The sequence below is a fragment of the Gobio gobio genome (genome assembly GCF_949357685.1).
Source record: "Gobio gobio genome assembly, chromosome: 4".
Lineage (NCBI taxonomy): Eukaryota > Metazoa > Chordata > Actinopteri > Cypriniformes > Gobionidae > Gobio > Gobio gobio.
Window position 1 is genome coordinate 29,116,643 of NC_137100.1, and position 17,830 is coordinate 29,134,472.

Here is a 17,830-nt window from a genome sequence, read left to right on the forward strand (position 1 = left end):
CAGTCAAGAGCAGAGAGTGCTTTTCTATGTCTTTTGTAGTTTTATTAACATTTAAGTCAATGGCTACCATCAGCTGTCGGTGTTCAACAGAAGAAATTAATACAGGTTTGGAACAATATTAGTGTGAGTAAATAATGACAGAATTTTAGAGGTGAACTGCCCCTTTAAGGACAGCGTGTTCACCATAGGCTGTGCTCCTGTCAATTTAAGACGTGCATCTAATATACAGACACACGCAAATGTACTTTCACTTTACACATAACCGACTGTGTTTATGTTAACCTTGTGTGTATTTGACAGTATGACACATAGCACAGTAAGACTACTTAGTCCAGTAATCAAGTGTTTGACAGGCTTTTAGTCTGCGCGCGCTCTGCGTGTTAAAACGGTGCATAGCACGCGAATAACCGGCAAGGCTTTAAAACGCATGCAAATAATTAACTTTCGTGATTGTGAATAACTCTAGTGTTCCGTGAGTATAACTCTCTGACTCCAGCACTGCAAGCGTGTCTAGCACTGTGTATAGTATTAGTGATTGGATATTTGCTCATATCAGCGCGTAGACTCACAGGCACACTGCAAAAAAGAAAGAAAACCACGCAATTCACAAGCGCTTATTGAACCGTGATTGCCGTACCGAACGGTTTAATATTATAATGATAATTGTGGCATCCCTAAAGCGTTTGTGCAAAACTGCGGGAAAATTGCAGAAAAAGTGTGGGTGTTGAACCCTCTCACCTGGAAAAGTGTGGGTGTTAAAACACCCACATCCCCCACGGGTGCGACGCCCCTGCTGGAAATACGCATTGATCGGGATTGACGCATTGACGCTAGCAGATAAAATGTTTCAATTGTTGCCTATTTATTTTTTATTTTTTGTTGTTTAAAAAAGAAAAAAAAATATTGCTGCCCTTTGCATTTCTCTTGAACAATTTAATGTAAAAACAAGCATCGTGTCACCTCACTGGAGCACTAATGAATTGCCTGTAAGGGTATCTTAATTGAGAAACAGGAAAAGATCAAGTAGAGTAATAGTCACTACAAAAGGTTGCAACCTTCTGCATTGTGGAACTTTGTTGGATGGATTATCAAAGCGAGAGTACCCTTTTTGTGAATGCTTATTGCATATGCTCAACTGAAATGTTCCTATCAATATCTAAACATAAATCTCTTTAGGCATATTGAGTTGAGATTTGGAAATAGAGGAATAACAGGAACAAGAGGTTGCTAATGAAATAAAACTTTTAAAAGTTAATCTCACACAGAGGATAAGTCTAAGCTTCTTCTAGAAAATGTAATAGATGCTCTTGAAATTAAATAAATGCTCTTGTGAAATTAATGAAATTATTTACAAACATTTGGGAACATTCAAAAATATGTTTGTCTGAGTTTACAGAGTTACAGGCGACTGTACCAAGTTTAATGAAAGATGATTGCAAGAAGGGAGTAGATCATTATGATTGGTTATTTAATGTCAATGGTTCACTTTCGATATGGTTCACTCATATTGCATCAGTTTCTTACGCGTATGGAGAAACAATGGGTTACTGTCGTAACCCCGGTTCTCTGAAACATTGAGTGGAGAGATCCACCTATGGGAAAGGCATCCTATAGTCCTATAACTCGTCCTGGGTCAACATTTCATTCAGTAACATTAGGCAGTTTTGAATTATATGATGTTTAATGTTGATGATTACGTTATTTTACATATGCATCTGCTTACATGCAATCGCTTGTTTTATTGCGTCTCCTTCACCCGTGTTTTGATTAGGATTCTGTAATCATTAAGAATTATGCGTAATAGCGCCCTCTAGCGTATAACAGTGAAAACACGGAAAGCCAGAAAATTCTGTGTTTGGCGGGGAAAGAGTTAAGACTGTCCTGCTGCTAGCCCTAGCATCAGTTAAGCGAGTATGCAACCTTCAGGTGCTCTCAGTGAACACATCTACATCAAGCACTCCAGTTCCGGATAGTGGATGCAATAGCACTGACCTGTATAATTCCTTAGGCTTACATGTCCTTTTCATAGTTTTCAGTGCCTTGGAGGGCAAAACCGCCATAGAACTCCAGAGAATTACAGCACAAGCCTGTCAAATTTCCATCTTAAAACAAAAATATGTGAACAAGATGCACGTTTTGGGCATTTATGATCCATATACAGCACCTGCTGCAGTATTTCAATCATTTTTAACGTTACAAACACTATAGGGTGAGTTGCACCATTAAGGATTAATTAAGCAAAGTTTAAAGGATATGTTGATATGGGTTTTATTTTAAATTGTGTTGTTGCACCACTTAATTTTAAACAGATTAATTACGCAGTAAAACTGTTATAGAGCTGATCAAGCAGCAGACGGAGGGTGAACTGACGACAGGCTAAAGAATCCTTAGTGCAACCCACCCTTAAAGTGCCGTAATGTACTAAAACAGTTATATCAAAAGATCAAATTCAGTTTACACCTTTTTGATGATGCATACTATATACAGGCGAGTAGATGAGGCAAGAATATGAATGCAACACGTTTTCTTTATAATGGGTTTCGATGGGGAAAACTCCTAACGAGAAACCTTGTGTTGCACTAATATTCTGTGTTCATCTGCTTTCCTGTACAAAGTATGCAACATAAGGTGTATATTGAATTTGGTATTTTAATATCACTGTCTTCCCGCATTAATGCTGACTACAAACCTGGTAAAAATGACTAGCGGGCAATGGAGGAGAGCCTTGTTTTGCCCTCCAGGTGGGCATTCCTATAAGTGTGTGACGACACGTGAAAACTATGAATTAGAGTAAAAGCCCACTCCGCTAGAGGAATCGCCTCCTCCTGTGCGTGGTCAAGCATGGTGTCCATTAGCGACATCTGTGCAGTGGACAGCTGGTCCTCGCTGTCCACCTTTGCCAGGTTTTATAACCAAGACCTCCCTGCTCCTCAAGCACAGATTCTGCCTGTTTAAAAGCTAGTCCCAGACTCCAGAACCAGAAGGGTCCTACCTGACTAAGATATCATGTGTCACAGACTCAGCCATGAGGTCCAGAGTCTGTGTGTGTGTGTGTGTGTGTGTGTGTGTGTGTGTGTGTGTGTGTGTGTGTGTGTGTGTGTGTGTGTGTGTGTGTGTGTGTGTGTGTGTGTGTGTGTGTGTGTGTGTGTGTGTGTGTGTGTGTGTGTGTGTGTGTGTGTGTGTGTGTGTGTGTGTGTGTGTGTGTGTGTGTGTGTGTGTGTGTGTGTGTGTGTGTGTGTGTGTGTGTGTGTGTGTGTGTGTGTGTGTGTGTGTGTGTGTGTGTGTGTGTGCGCGCGTGTGTGTGTGAATGGGTCAATTATCTAAGATGGGTGAATTATGGCTTTGCATCTATATACAGTATTTGCCCCTGAATATGAGCCTAAAATAAGGCTCTGACCTCAAGTGCCCTCAGGCTATAGCAGGACAGTTTCCATTTGCTCATAGCACGGCGCTATTGGATTGCATTCACCATAGTGCCAGCTAAGAAACTGACGTAATGCGAGTGAACCATATCAAAAGACGCTTCAGTTACCAATGTAACCTCGGGTCCCTGAGATAACAGGAACTAGCATTGCATAGCTGGCCATGCTTACACAGTCGACCCTTGCAGCTCCTCAGTCAAAAGATTCAGACGAAATGGCATCCAGGCCAACTGCCTATTTAAGTCAGGCTGAAAGCCATTTTCATCAGAATTTTTCTCCAAATGCGAAGATCATCTCACTGACTCAGAAGAGAAGATAGAAGCCTTTCTGCTCGCCGTTGTAATGAGCCTCAAGCAGCGGATTAACAGCTCTTCATCAGATAAAGCTGACTCAGAGCTTCTCCCCTTCAGCTATCCAGCGACTCTTTAAAGAGCAAATTTCACTTATTAAGACAGCAAATGTGAGAGACTTTTGTTGCTAAATGTTTTGCGCCAAGAGTGTGACTTATGCAGGGCTCCCCTGCTTCCCTCAGATTAGCACACTGAGTGCATCACTTGCCTGGGACACACCCACTCTCAGGTTGCACTGACAGAGACCAGCTGCTCTCACTGCAAGAGCACGAGTCTCGCACTGCTGTGCTTGCAGATTGTTTTCTTTAAAGAGTCATTCCGCCTTGCTCTCTCCCATTCTCTTCCCCTCTCAAGCCGAGACAGAAAAAACAGCAGAGCGACAGAGCTGCGTGCAGTGTGAAACCGGCGTTACAGAGCGAACAAAGCACAGTTTTTTTCGGCTTCTGTTTAAAGTACTCCCACACTTTTGAATGTCGCGGTCTGGCTTTATATGATAAATGATCATTTTCACTATGCCCAGGAGCAGAAGCTGCCATTATTCTAGATCTTCTGTTTCATTCTAGAACGTAAATAATGTGCCGCCGACGCGTCGACGCATTTCACGCACGTCGACGTATTTTCGTAGTCGACGTCATCGACGACGTCGACGCGTCGTTGCAGCCCTACTGTGCTTACATACAGGTAAATAAAATAATTAAATAATGATTACATTAAAATGTGTTGTAAAGTTAAATTAAAACTTTATTGTACTTAAATGTAAAAAAAAAAAAAATTACTCAAATAAAGATTAAATTAAAATGTATTGTGTTTTAACATTAATTAATTTAGTGATTCCTCTGCGTACCACTAGAGGCAGCCTGAGTACCACTAGTGGTACTTGTACCACACTTTGAGAACCACTGCAATAGGCTATTAGCATCCTTAGCATCTTACAATAGTATTATTCCTCACAGAGAGAGGGGGGGGGGGTGACAGGGTTCTAGGGACATTCTATGGATGCTTACACGAAATCTTTTCTGGAACTGAATGTATTATTAGATGTAAACGTGTATCTGAGGTGGTTTACTGATGTAATCTTCCGACCCTGATGCTGAGGCCCCATATTATAATTGTAATTTCAGATACCACCTGAATATTCGGCAGTACTGAACTTCTGCTCTCATTTATTTACAGCTGGTTACAGAGAGGCAGTGTTGCAGGAAGGCTACATTTGTAAATCAACTATAAAAAGAATAATAGCAGTCTGTGTTGTTTTTCTTTCAGATTTAATAATATACAACATAAATATTGAATTTCCCTTTGAGTGTGTGGGAGTGTTAATGAGACACGGGTGTATACAGAAAACAGGGAAGAAGTCAGTGGGTCATGTGTCACTATTTCCGTCATTATAGGAATTTACCTTCAGTTGTTGCATCACTGCTCTGTTGTACACGTATGCATAATCTACCATTAGCCTACCACTGTAAAACTATCAATTGTACACTTAAATTAATAATAAAATACAATATTTATTGATATGTTTTGGCCATGGAACCTTCATCACCTATTGAAAAGGTGTAGTCAATAAAAAAAATTTTCATGGACATGTCATTTGAGGTTTCCTAAAATTCACCATGCAATGTATCATAATTTGCCAGAGTAAAGATAATTATTTAGATAATGTTTATTCCTAAAGTAATACCTTCAAGGTCCAGCAAATGCCTTCTGGCCCACCCCCGCACATATCAGTGGCATATATGGTTTCAAAAGATAAGGCAATAAAAAAGGACAAAAGTCATGAGTCCATTTAACAGTAGTTTCATAAAAGTTGGCCCATGCTTTTCAGAAAAAGAAAATAATCAACCATTATGCTGTTTATATACAAATATACTCTAAAGCTCTGCCTGTGAATTTACACAAATGCTTTAAAAATTACATTCATAATTTTACTAAAATGGACTAAAATAACAGTTTAAATGAGGATAAATATTCAGTTTATATCTCGCAATTGTGAGAATCAAAGATTAATGAGAAAATATCAGAAATGAGATGAAAGAAAAAAAAGTTTTAATTTTTTTTTAATAAAAGTCTTCTGAGGTAGTTTTTATGAAAAATCAGTGTTTTCAACTATAGAGTGCAGGCTTGGTAGGCCCAGAGACCCCAAAGGGCACATTTTACCCACACTTCCTTTGGCTTTGAGTTGTCAAATGGCTCCAAACAGGCAACATGTCTAAGGTCTCAGAATCCTCATTCCTCACCACTGGTTTTCAACATTGTTGTCGCAACTGATCTGACTGACCTGACCTCATCAGTTCCTTAAAAAAAGAAAAACACTTGCAGGCACACATCTATCTGTCGTTCTTTTCCACTGTCTAGGAATTCTGTAAAATTATTAAAAATAAACCGTTTTTAATGGTATGTAAGAGGATGGTTGAAACACTTTTAAAAGATGTGTTAAAGCCCCACCACTGTCAGCCAGTTCAGCTGTAATATGCATATATAGCCAGTGTTTAGCTTTATATATATATATATATATATATATATATATATATATATATATATATATATATATATATATATATATATATATATATATATATATATATATATATATATATATGCTTACAAAGCATGTAGATGTCTGTAATTTTAAGTACTCTTCAACTGAGAGTGACGGAATCTAAAACAAAAATAATTAATTTGCATTTTATTAAATGACATAAATATTTGATACATCAGAAAAGCAGAACTTAATATTTGGTACAGAAACCTTAGTTTGCAATTACAGATATGATACGTTCCCTGTAGTTCTTGACAAGGTTTGCACACACTGCAGCAGGGATTTTGGCCCACTCCTCCATACAGACCTTCTCCAGATCCTTCAGGTTTCGGGGCTGTCGTTGGGCAATACGGACTTTCAGCTCCCTCCAAAGGTTTTCTATTGGTTTCAGGTCTGGAGACTGGTTAGGCCACTCCAGGACCTTGAGATGCTTCTAACAGGAGCCACTCCTTGGTTGCCCTGGCTGTGTGTTTCGGGTCGTTGTTATGCTGGAAGAAGAAGTTTTTATTTTTCATTTTTAGCTGCTGCCACATTCCTTTTGAGTTTTTGATACCATGAAAATTAACTAATTAAGAATTAAACTTATAGATTGACCCGGAAGTATGCGGATGTCTTTTTGTTGGGTGCTGTTGCCATGGTGAATCATATAATTTCAGAGCTCCATTGATCGTGGCTTTTAGTTGGAGTGCATGGGCTCAACTCAGGCCCTGTCCCAAATGGCACACTTCATGTGCACTTTCGGTCTTGTGGACTTACAATGGCCGCTGCGTGCGCGTGTCCTTTAAGTCAGCGAGTATGGAAGCTTAAGTGTAGCAATTTTCAATTTGCAATGCAATATGCAAAATGGCAATGCCATATGCAAAATGGCAATGCATTTCAGTATTTACATTTACATTTTCCATAACGTGTGCAACATTTGGTGCAAAATGATGAATTATGAAAATATAATTTACATTTTCTATTTCCTGCACTAGTTTTAACGTATAATTTAAATACATATTTTAACGCTTTATAAGTTGCAAAATGAAAATGTATTACAGAAATGATTAGATGTGTTAAACATGTTCAAGCTAAAATTGTAGCAAAATGATCATTGCATTTACACTCACAGTTAACATACTTTTTTATATCATATCTTTTTTTACCATTCTGATTGTTGTTTGCATCAATTATATTAATAACACGATGTGTAGTCCATCTGGATGGTGATGGGTGTTCTTGATAATAATAATAATTTATGTTCCCAAAAATAACTCTGGTGATGTCTAAACCCATCTTTCACATTTAAGCATTTTGGTCTGATGTGAACAGGTGCTGGTGGTGTGATGGATATTTTCTTGGCACACTTTTTCTGCCTCTTACCTCTAACCAAATTAGCCAGAGATCAGTTATCACGATTAAAAGATCTGGGATCTGTCACATCATCTCGGATGTATTAAGCGAGGTATGAAGAACAGACCCCTGCTCAGATTATATCTTTTAGATTTCCATGTGTTTACCGGTGCCACGGCCCTACAATATGTAAAACAGTTTGATATTTCATTCACACAATGATTCAGTCTAAATGCAGTATAGAGTCACAGCGTTAAAAAAAAACATATGGTTGTGTTTTGAGCAGACGTTGTCTGCTTTTGTGACTGTTAAGATCTGATTACATTTTGTCTCAATTAATGTATATTAAATCCAAGGGGTTAACATACTTTTTTCCTGCAACTGTATAAGGCACAAAACATTTCTGGAAACAGTACTTAACTTGGAAGAAAAAAAAATACAGCTGGATTTGTCTTTTTTAAGGGATGTCAAATTAAGCATTATCATGAAGGTTTAGAAAGATAAAAATAAACAGTATAGGATCTATGTTTTCAGCTTAATAACAATAAACATCCCTGACTAGAAATATAAAAGCCAACATATTAATATCAGTGCTGTCAATCGATTTAAAATAATGAATCACACCTAACATTAAAGCTTTTAATATACTTTTAAATTGTAATAATTTGACATTTAAACTTCAAATGAATGTAGAAACAACATAAAGACAGAAACCGATACCATTTCTGATACAAATGTTTATTTTTTAAAAATGTCCCCATTCGGCATTTCAGTATAATCTAGAACTTTTTGACATTTATTATGCTTTTAAAAATATAACAACTTGTAATTTAAGTGAACTTAAAACAATCTTCCCATTATAATAAATGTCACATTTACCTGTGCCCTTCAATATATCAAAGATTTTTAAAAATTATATTGGCCCAGTCAGACCGGTTAAAATTTTTACATGCCCTGTAAATGCACAAAAATGTATTGTTTTCATTATTTTTGACCCATGTAATCTTGTGAACAAAGGTTTAAGATTTTGAGGTAGATTTAACAGGTAGGATATAGAAATTGAATAAAGTTATCAAACACTTCACAGTCTTCACTGAATAAATTATGAATTAAATATAGATCAATCCTTATTACAGCTACAAAGGTTATTCAGTCACGAGCAGCGAGTGATTTTCATAGGTTTATAAGGCTGCTGTCACTTAAATACCTGACGCACACAGAGGTGTCAAAAGTATTCGCATTCATTACTCAAGTAGAAGTATAGATACTGGGGTTTAAAAAGACTTCTGTAGAAGTTGAAGTATCAACTCAAGCTTTTTACTCAAGTAAAAGTACTGGTTTCAAAACTTCTTAAAGTATAAAAGTAAAAGTAATGTAAGGGTAAAAAAATGCCATTAAAGGGGTAGTTTACCCAAAAATGAAAATTCTGTCATAAATTACTCACCCTCAAGTACTTCCAACCGGTATGAGTTTCTTTGTTCTAGAGATATTTTGAAGAATGTTTGTAACCAAGCAGATAGGGCAACCATTGACTGCCATAGTAGGGGCAAAATGCTATGGCCGTCAATGGTTGCTCTATCTGCTTGGTTACAAACATTCTTTAAAATATCCTCAGAACAAAGAAACTCATACAGCTTTGGAACAACTTGAGGGTGAGTAAATGATGACAGCATTTTCATTTTTGGGTGAAGTAACCCTTTAAGGACAAAAGATTAGGCCGCGCCACAGTGCATACCCCACCTCCTCAAAAAAAAAAAAAATTCTAAAGGCCATAATGACTATAATGTTATATTAAAAAGTTAATTTTGAAATTTTTTAGATGCATAGGCTACCCGTTTCAGCTGCATATATTCCCATTGAAAATCAACGCATTTTAAGACAATGCAAATACATTAAAGAACCATAATTGTACTACTGAGCAAAAAGTCAAAATTCAGAGGCATGTTATCAATAACCATTATTTGAATGTGTGATCAGTGTGGCCAGATTGGGTCAACGATTTCCAGCCCAAAAACTCACCAAATGTACATTTATATTCAAAAAATGGTTATTGATAACATGGCTCTGAATTTTGACTTTTTGCACCTTTACAATACTTATAGGCAAATAGTCACTCCAAGAAAAATCTTTAACTTTAACTGCCAAAATAATGTGATATTATTTTATTGCCATACCAATCAATGTTGATAAGTAAGTTACCATTTTATCTCCTTAAAACATAACATTGATGATAAAAAAATAAAATAAATCCCAGTAAAACGGATCAAATATGACTATATGTCCAGGTAGAAACTGTCAAAACGGCAATCCCTCAGAAAAACACAATGTCAACAGTAAGAAGCCAATTTGGTGCAAAAAGTGCCCAATATAGAGATTGAAAAAAGCAATGTAATTAACAGGCATTTCACACGTTAATGCACACACCACTGTCAAAATGCGTAATTCATTGATCCTGTACAATAATCCGCCCCTACAAAAAAATAACAACAATGCGCTTACCATTGTGTTGCACTTTGCTTTGACAAAACTACAGTACGTCTTTCATAAAATACATGGCGCATGCACTTAGCACAGTCAAAACGGATTAATCGTTGATTTAAACCTCTTTCAGCAGCTGTCGGGGTTGCTAGTTGCAGATGTCCTAAGTGTGTGTATGATGATGGACAGGAGTCACGGTCATATTTATAAAGAGTCTTCGAGTCACAGGTGTAATTCACGTTTGAGAGTTGAGTCACTTTCCGACTCTTTACTGTAGATACAACTTACTGTATATTTATGCCACTGGCATAGCGATCACTGGAATATACAGCTACGAGTTATCGCGCTAAAAACCCGGCTAAAGTCATGAATGAGCACGTCTGCCTGCTGATCGCTGATTGGCTGAAAGTGCGTGCTCGTCGGCGAGAACCCGCCCTATCTGGCAACATGGTGTGTGATTTGTGCAGGCGCAGGCGTGATTGATCTTTACAGACAGGAGATTCACAGACGCTTGTCACTAGTGCACTGAGTTTCTCTTTTGTGTCTTATCGCGTTTGAATGTTTAAAAGCATTTGCATGAATAAGAGAGTGGTCATATAATGTAACTCTAGCCAAAGGATAACGGGGGAAAAAACAGATGCTGACAGCACTAGTTAATAGCCCTAATTAATGTAAATCATTATAGCAATTTAAATAAAACAATAATAATAAAAGAAACCTAGAAAGGGATTCTACGATTTTTCAGGGTGGTCTGGCAACTGTGGATATAGTTGATAGTCCAGATATGGAGGTGGAGCTGATGAGTCAGACTGATGAGAAGCTGAAGGAACAAATTGACCAGGAAGTCCAGCGTAACTAGGGGGAGCACACTGACCAGGAGCAGGAAACTGACTGAGAGGAGGTCCGTCGTAGCCAGGGGCACCAAACTGACCAGGTTGTCCAACAACATTAAGTGGTGGGGCAGATGGGGGCATAGGAAGTGGGTTGGTGTAAACATTGCCTCCTGCTGGTTGATTCCAGATTCCAAAGTCACTGTTTGTAGCACTATTTGCCCCTGATAAAGACTGAAGAGGTAGAATCACGACTGGGAACTTGATCTCCGGGTCTGAGGCATACGGCACATCCAGGTAGACCTAGGCACAAAGCACACACATTATAAATTATTAAATTAAGAGGGGCTCATGTGTCTAGATATGAGATAAGCAATCAGCACAGCCCTTGATTTAAAAAAAAGATGCAATTTTGGCATGCCAACCTAATGGGTTTGTTCCCATTGCTTTATATGCTGAAACTCACCCTGAGTCTGTACTCAACCTTGAGGACCTTACAGTTTAGGATAGAGGTGGTAAGGCTGGGAGGAATGAGCAGCACTTTGGTGACGGTTTTCCTTGAGTTCGGCTCAATGGGTTCCCCTTCCTCTTTAAATAGGTCATGTGTGTGAACTTTTCTCTTTCCTCTTGCGAAAAAACTGTATTTTTCATACAGGCAGTATTTTGGCTTGATAGCACGGGATGAATTGTTCTGAACTTCAGCCAAAACTTTCAAGCCCTCTCCTGTAGTGAGGCAAAATAAGATCAATTAAAATATCAATAGAAACCATGACTGCATTTTACTGCAAATTATGCCTCTTAATACAGAGTCATGTTACATGAAACAAGTAGAACCAGTTCCACAAGTGGTGCGTGGGTTCAGATGGACTTGATGGTTGATTTAAAGCATGAAATGTGTACCTTCCTTGTCAATTATTACAATAGCTGAAGCACATGATCTGAAAAGACCATATTTATCGTCATAATTTACTTGCTTATACAACAGTGCTTACAGAGCGTAAACAAGAAACTCAAGTCCATCCGCTACTCCAGAGATGTTTGCAATATTATATACATTTCATCTTCTTTCAAAGATTCAGAAATGGTTGTCTATAATAATCAAACTTTGAGAATGAGAAATAAAAACTGCTGAGGTGTTATAATAATATATAATTTTTACCGAGGTTGTATCCCATTTTCTCAGTCTTTATGTTCATGGAGACACTCCCAGAGGTGAAGAGTTTCATTTGTTTTTCTTTAGTTCCATACTGAGGCGCCTAAACAAGACAAAAAATGCAAAACAGAGTTGACTGAACCACAAAACATAGTAGAGGAACAGATGGTATATATTAGAAAGAGAATGCATGGGATGCATATAGCACAATCTCACCATTAGTTCAGGATTGGACACATCGGGACTGGGGACATAGTGAAACTCTGCTTTGGCTTTGCTGGAAATACGCATTGACCGGGATAGTTTTGCCTTCAAAGAGTAGACAATTTTTCCAACTGAACCTTCGAGGGAGGGTGGAAAGTGCCTATAAGAGTAATTGTACAGCAGAAAGTATCATTAAAAGGTTGAAATTCTTTAGAAAATTAAAAATAAAATAAAAAAACTGGCTAAATTATTTTTTAATAATATTAAAATATAATTAATAAAATAGTAATTTAGCCAGAATTTTTTTTAAAGAATTTCAACTAACAAAGTTATTCAGAAACATGTATATTAATACCATGTTTCTGAATAACTTTTAGTTATTGTGGCATATCCAAAATGTCTGGATATTAAACCTTTTTAATAACAGTTGATTTAATTTCATTTGCATACTGAAAGTGCAAAGAAAGTATTTTAATATTTTTTACTTGATAGTTAGTTACACTACTTGACCTTTTTTTTATCATGTTAGTTATTTAAATTTTATAAAATATTGGGGGGGGGGGGGGGGGTTAAAACTGCATGAATACAAAATATTACTAAACCTTTTTTATCAAATAATTATTTATTTTATCTCGGGCATCCTGGTTGTTATAGACCCACATTCACATTTTACAGATCCAATGAGGCCTGCACTTTACAAGAGAAACGAACCCGTCACTTACTGTAGCGGTAACTGAAAGGTGAATGGGTAAACATGACGCCCTGGTGCCACAACCGAAGGATCTAACAAGTCAAAAATCAAAGCAAACATCATCATGTTTTTTAGTGAAATTTTCAACGCTCTTTTTGCAATATTTATCTGATCCGCGAAAAGACTTACACGGCTGTCCTGATGGATCTCTCAGCATCTCATGTTCATTACCTACAAGAACAAGTTACAGCACAAAATAAAGCTGGTTAAATCAACCTGATATCTACTAACTTTAACACAAAAACTACAGATTCCTCCTACCATGTGTTTTGTCCTCCCGAACGAAAAACCTCTCGACGGAATAATACTTCTCCTTATCCGAGTAAACAACAGTGGTTTTACCGTAATGCTCGCTCCAGCAAACCCGTGCTTTCCCTTTAATTTTCACACTCAGCGACTGCATTTGCGTGTCATTCGCTACATCCAGAATGACTTGTCCCGATATAAAGTCACCGCTGGTGAAGGTATTGTTCTGATTGATAGGATTGTAAACGACAGAAATGTTTTTCACGGTGTGGGACATCGTGTCTCCCGTCCAGGTAGTATCAGCTTCTGACGTTTGAATATAGTCTGTTCTGGACTGGCACGCGATTGCTGCGGTAAATAATCTGCAAAGTACGTGTGGACTTCCAGCGGTGGGTGGGGCACACCGGAGTTTGAAGCCTTTTATTCGTAGGCTGTGTGCTGTGGGCTGGGCCGCATCAATGCACGGGCTTACCTGGGCTTAAGCCCATGGGCCCCGGGCTGGGGGAGGGCCCCAGTTTTCGCTTTGCTTTGAATGCACGTGCGGGCATTGCAAGAAAATAATTTGACACAATAATGTAGACTAAGCCACTGGGAGACCACTAACAGAAAGCCAATAATGAGTGTATTAATACAAATAATTATAATAATTGTTCCAAAATTAAGTTTTAATAGTGCTTTCGATGGGGCGGAAACATGTGTGACATAGCCATAAACACGTACTGTCTCATTGTTTAATGCTGAGGAGGACTCGAGCCTACACTGAAGGACTGAACTAGGAAGGACACAGCCTCGGAAGGATGCAGCCTTCTGTTTGAGTATCACGATATCCTCGCTCTCTTTAGAGGCACTCAAAGCGTCGTCAAGTAATGTTGACTAAAAGTAGGCTAATCATATGTTGGACTTTTTATCAGTGGCGCCTCCAGAAATTTTTCATAGGGGTGGCCAGATGGGGCCACTTAAAATCTTGGGGTGGCACACCAAAACTAGAAACCATAATTTCAGAATTGTATTCTACTGGTGTAGTAAACCGGCCTGTAGAAAACTATCAGAAAGACTTAGGGAAACTCCTACTGATATACTTTGGTTTATTGTGTTATATTTAATGTTACTAATTATATAATGTGCATAGACTAATAACAGTACAGTTAACATTTTGAGTTGCACAACAATTCTGTTTTATTTTGCAATTATATTTGGCATAAGGTGTACATTTATTGCAAACAAAACAGTTACTGGGGAAAAGCAGATACAAATAAAAGCATCCTCCTCCTCATCCTCACTATTACTAAGCCTCTCTTGCTCCCCTGCCATCTCTTTCACTCCTCCTTCTGTACTTTTCTTCTTAAAATAAGAAGAGATGTCTGTGGACTTTCTCTTCATTGTCTGAAAATTGATATAACTTGCACCAGCTAACGACGTTAGCTAGGTAACGTTAACTCTTGTCAAAACGTGTCAAAGACACATCAAAAAGCTGCTGTAACAGTATACTGTAACCATTTGGCACTTAAAAAGCAAGTCACGACACATAATTCCCCATCTTCTTTTACTAAAGAATATTTTTTGACTTATTTACGGTAGTCTTCTTCGTCTTCTTACTTCTTTTGAAACTGTTGACTGACGGGCACGCGCTGAGTGTTGCCAACTCTCGCGAGACAAATAAGTAACCGCAGCTTCAAAAACAAGCCCAAAACAAGCCCAATATTATTAAATTATTTATTATCATCAATATTATTTATAATAAATATTTTTTTATCAATAAATGGGCCTGCAACATATTACACTGAAACCTTTCGGAGTCTGAAAAGCAAAAACAGATGTTATTTTACAAAAATTATCAAATTGCAATAAGGACACTCAATATCCTCCGATCAGCTGTGAACAGAAGTGGTTTGTAGATGGAAAAAGAGAAAAAGTGACAAGAAGGCCAATTATGGTAACCCATAGTCGGAGTTAATGCACACATATAATGGGCAGTAAGTAGTGAACACACACTGCAAAACCTTGTAAAAGATAAGCCCTACATCTCAATGTGCATATACTATCTGCCCTAAATAGTATTGAAAATTACTAATGTCACATACTATTTATTACTATATGATTGATAGTATGCACACTGGGACACAGACAAGCACTAAGGGAGCGCTACAATATAGCCACATATTTATAATAAAATAAATTCGAACCATATAGGCTACCTACTGTTATTATTAGTTTACTTTTTTTTAAATAATAGCCTGTAATTTTAAAAACATTACAAAAATATATTTTTTAATTAAATTAGCTGCCTCTCCTCCCTGTTTCCTCTCCATCTCTGTACATCTCTGCTGGTGGCATTGTGTGTAAAAATGTATACGTCTATTTAAGTCTACTAACTATCATTACGTGCATTTATAACGTCACATGCCTGCACGTTGAACGCGATTTCTCTTCAATGAGGGGGAGAAGGAGGCGGGATGTATGAGGACGGATTACTACAGCACTTGTATCTTTGCACTGAATGGCTATTAGCTGTGAGAAGACAGTGTCAGGCAATGTTTTGGACAAAACAGTGACCATAAATGTAAAGAAACGAAGTTGCTTATATTTTCCTAACAAGCAACCACATTTTTTAAAATAAGCCCAAAAAACCGCAACCCGCGACTCGTGATTTTTGAACGTGACTTGCCAAAAAAAGAAGCCCAAAGTCGCGTGTTATACGCAGGGCCGGCCCTGACCAATTTGCTGCCCTAGGCAAGATTTTACTTGGTGCCCCTTGTAAGGTTTAGCACTACATGTTATCAGTCTAAGTTGTGGAATTACTACTGTTTTATTTTTGTAATGCATTGATGTTTTTATTTTTATTTTCATTGTTGTTGTTCTATATGATGTCCAGTCCATTCTACCCCGTCATTATGTTCATGATATTATTATTATTATTTTATTTTTTAAAAGGCTGATGATAGTTAAACTATACAAAAATAGCACCTACGCCACATTACAGCTTAAACACAAATAGCAAGAGTAATAGCATCTAGCATTCATGCACAAACTATTCATTGAGAACTAGCAAAAGTGTTTGTTTTCCAGTAGATGGCAGCAATCTTCCACTAAACTATGCACATTCATGTTTTCACCATGAATTAAACTGAGAAATGTAGATATTTAATGTGAATTTTAAATAAAATGTTGCTATTTTAAATAAACCTGTATATGAATATCATTACTAATTTTGGCAAATACATTTTAAAAGGGCCATATGTCCCCTTAAAACTGCACAACTGTAGAGTAAAAATATTAGGCTATTAAAAAAGTGATATTGCATGCGTTTTTATTTACAAAATTACACTGGCTGGCCTCTGGAGAACCCAGAACAGCTGTTTGCATAAAGTTTAAGGTAAAACTGGAATGAATTAGCGAACATAAGTATTTTACTACTATGCAATTAAATAAACTGTATTAATTCATCAAAAAGCCTACATCACGTTACCTCTGTCTTTACACTGCAAAAAATGCTCTTCTTATTTAGTATTTTTTTCTTGTTTCCAGTCCAAATATCTAAAAAATCTTAAATCAAGATGTATTTACTAGTAAAATGACATTAGATATTTTTTCTTGTTTTCTGGGGGGAAAAAACACTCAAATGAAGTGAGTTTTTGCTTAAAACAAGCAAAATTATCTGCCAAATGGGGTGAGAAAAATTATCTTATTTCTGTTTGGGACGGAAACAAGAAACAAGATTTAATCAGAAACTAGATAATTTTTCTCACCCCAGATAATTTCGCTTGTTTTAAGCATAAACTCACTTAATTTTGTTAATTTTATTTTCAAGAAAACAAGAAAATAGATCTTATGTCATTTTACTTATCTAGTAGGCTAAATGCATCTTAATTTAAGAAGTTTTAGATATTTAGACCAGAAACAAGACAAAAATACTAAGTAAGAAGAGCATTTTTGCAGTGTCTCCCTTATCTTCCCTGCATCAGAGGGCTTCTGTCTTTTTTGACACTACCATTCGGCCATCCATCATATCAGGCAACTTTCACCGTGTCTACACTTGGCGCGAGCGGCCAAGCACCGTAAAAAATGAAAGCAATCCTGTCTACATTAGATGCGGCGAGAGGCGACGCGACACAACACATTCCCAACGTTAAACTGATCGCGCGTTATATTTCTGACGCACTTCAAGTAGCTCGGAGGGGGGAAATTGATGAGGCGGACCGGGAAGAAGCGGGGCACTTAGTTAAGTTAATATTTCGAATTAATATTAATAAAATAGTATCAGTAATACATTTTGGCGCCCCTATGGATGAGTGGCGCCCCTAGCATTTGCCTATTCCGCCTATGCCACGGGCCGGCCCTGGTTATACGCGGACTTGGCAACTGGCGCTGACCTGTACTGTTGCTGTCTGAGCGCGCAACAGCGGCATCGGGGGAGGGGCGGGCTGTGTGTGATCGAAGGTCTAGAGCGGCTTGCCTGCCTGGCTGTGCATTAGGGATGAAATGCATAACTGATGCTACTAAAATTTATACTGGCCATGGGGTGGCC

The 17,830-nt window shown here is 37.7% G+C and overlaps 1 protein-coding gene across 1 annotated transcript; it reads right to left on the reverse strand.

Moving 5' to 3' along the window:
• Positions 1–8,269: 8,269 nt before the first annotated feature.
• Positions 8,270–13,763, reverse strand: LOC307124562 (arrestin domain-containing protein 3-like). Its single transcript, XM_079813881.1, has 7 exons — positions 13,321–13,763; positions 13,189–13,230; positions 13,031–13,091; positions 12,321–12,468; positions 12,111–12,207; positions 11,418–11,674; positions 8,270–11,254 (listed from the first exon to the last, which is right to left on the reverse strand). The coding sequence occupies exons 1-7, from the start codon at positions 13,580–13,582 to the stop codon at positions 10,853–10,855; spliced, it is 1,269 nt and encodes a 422-aa protein (XP_079670007.1). The 5' UTR covers positions 13,583–13,763; the 3' UTR covers positions 8,270–10,852.
• Between the last annotated feature and the right edge of the window lie 4,067 nt (positions 13,764–17,830).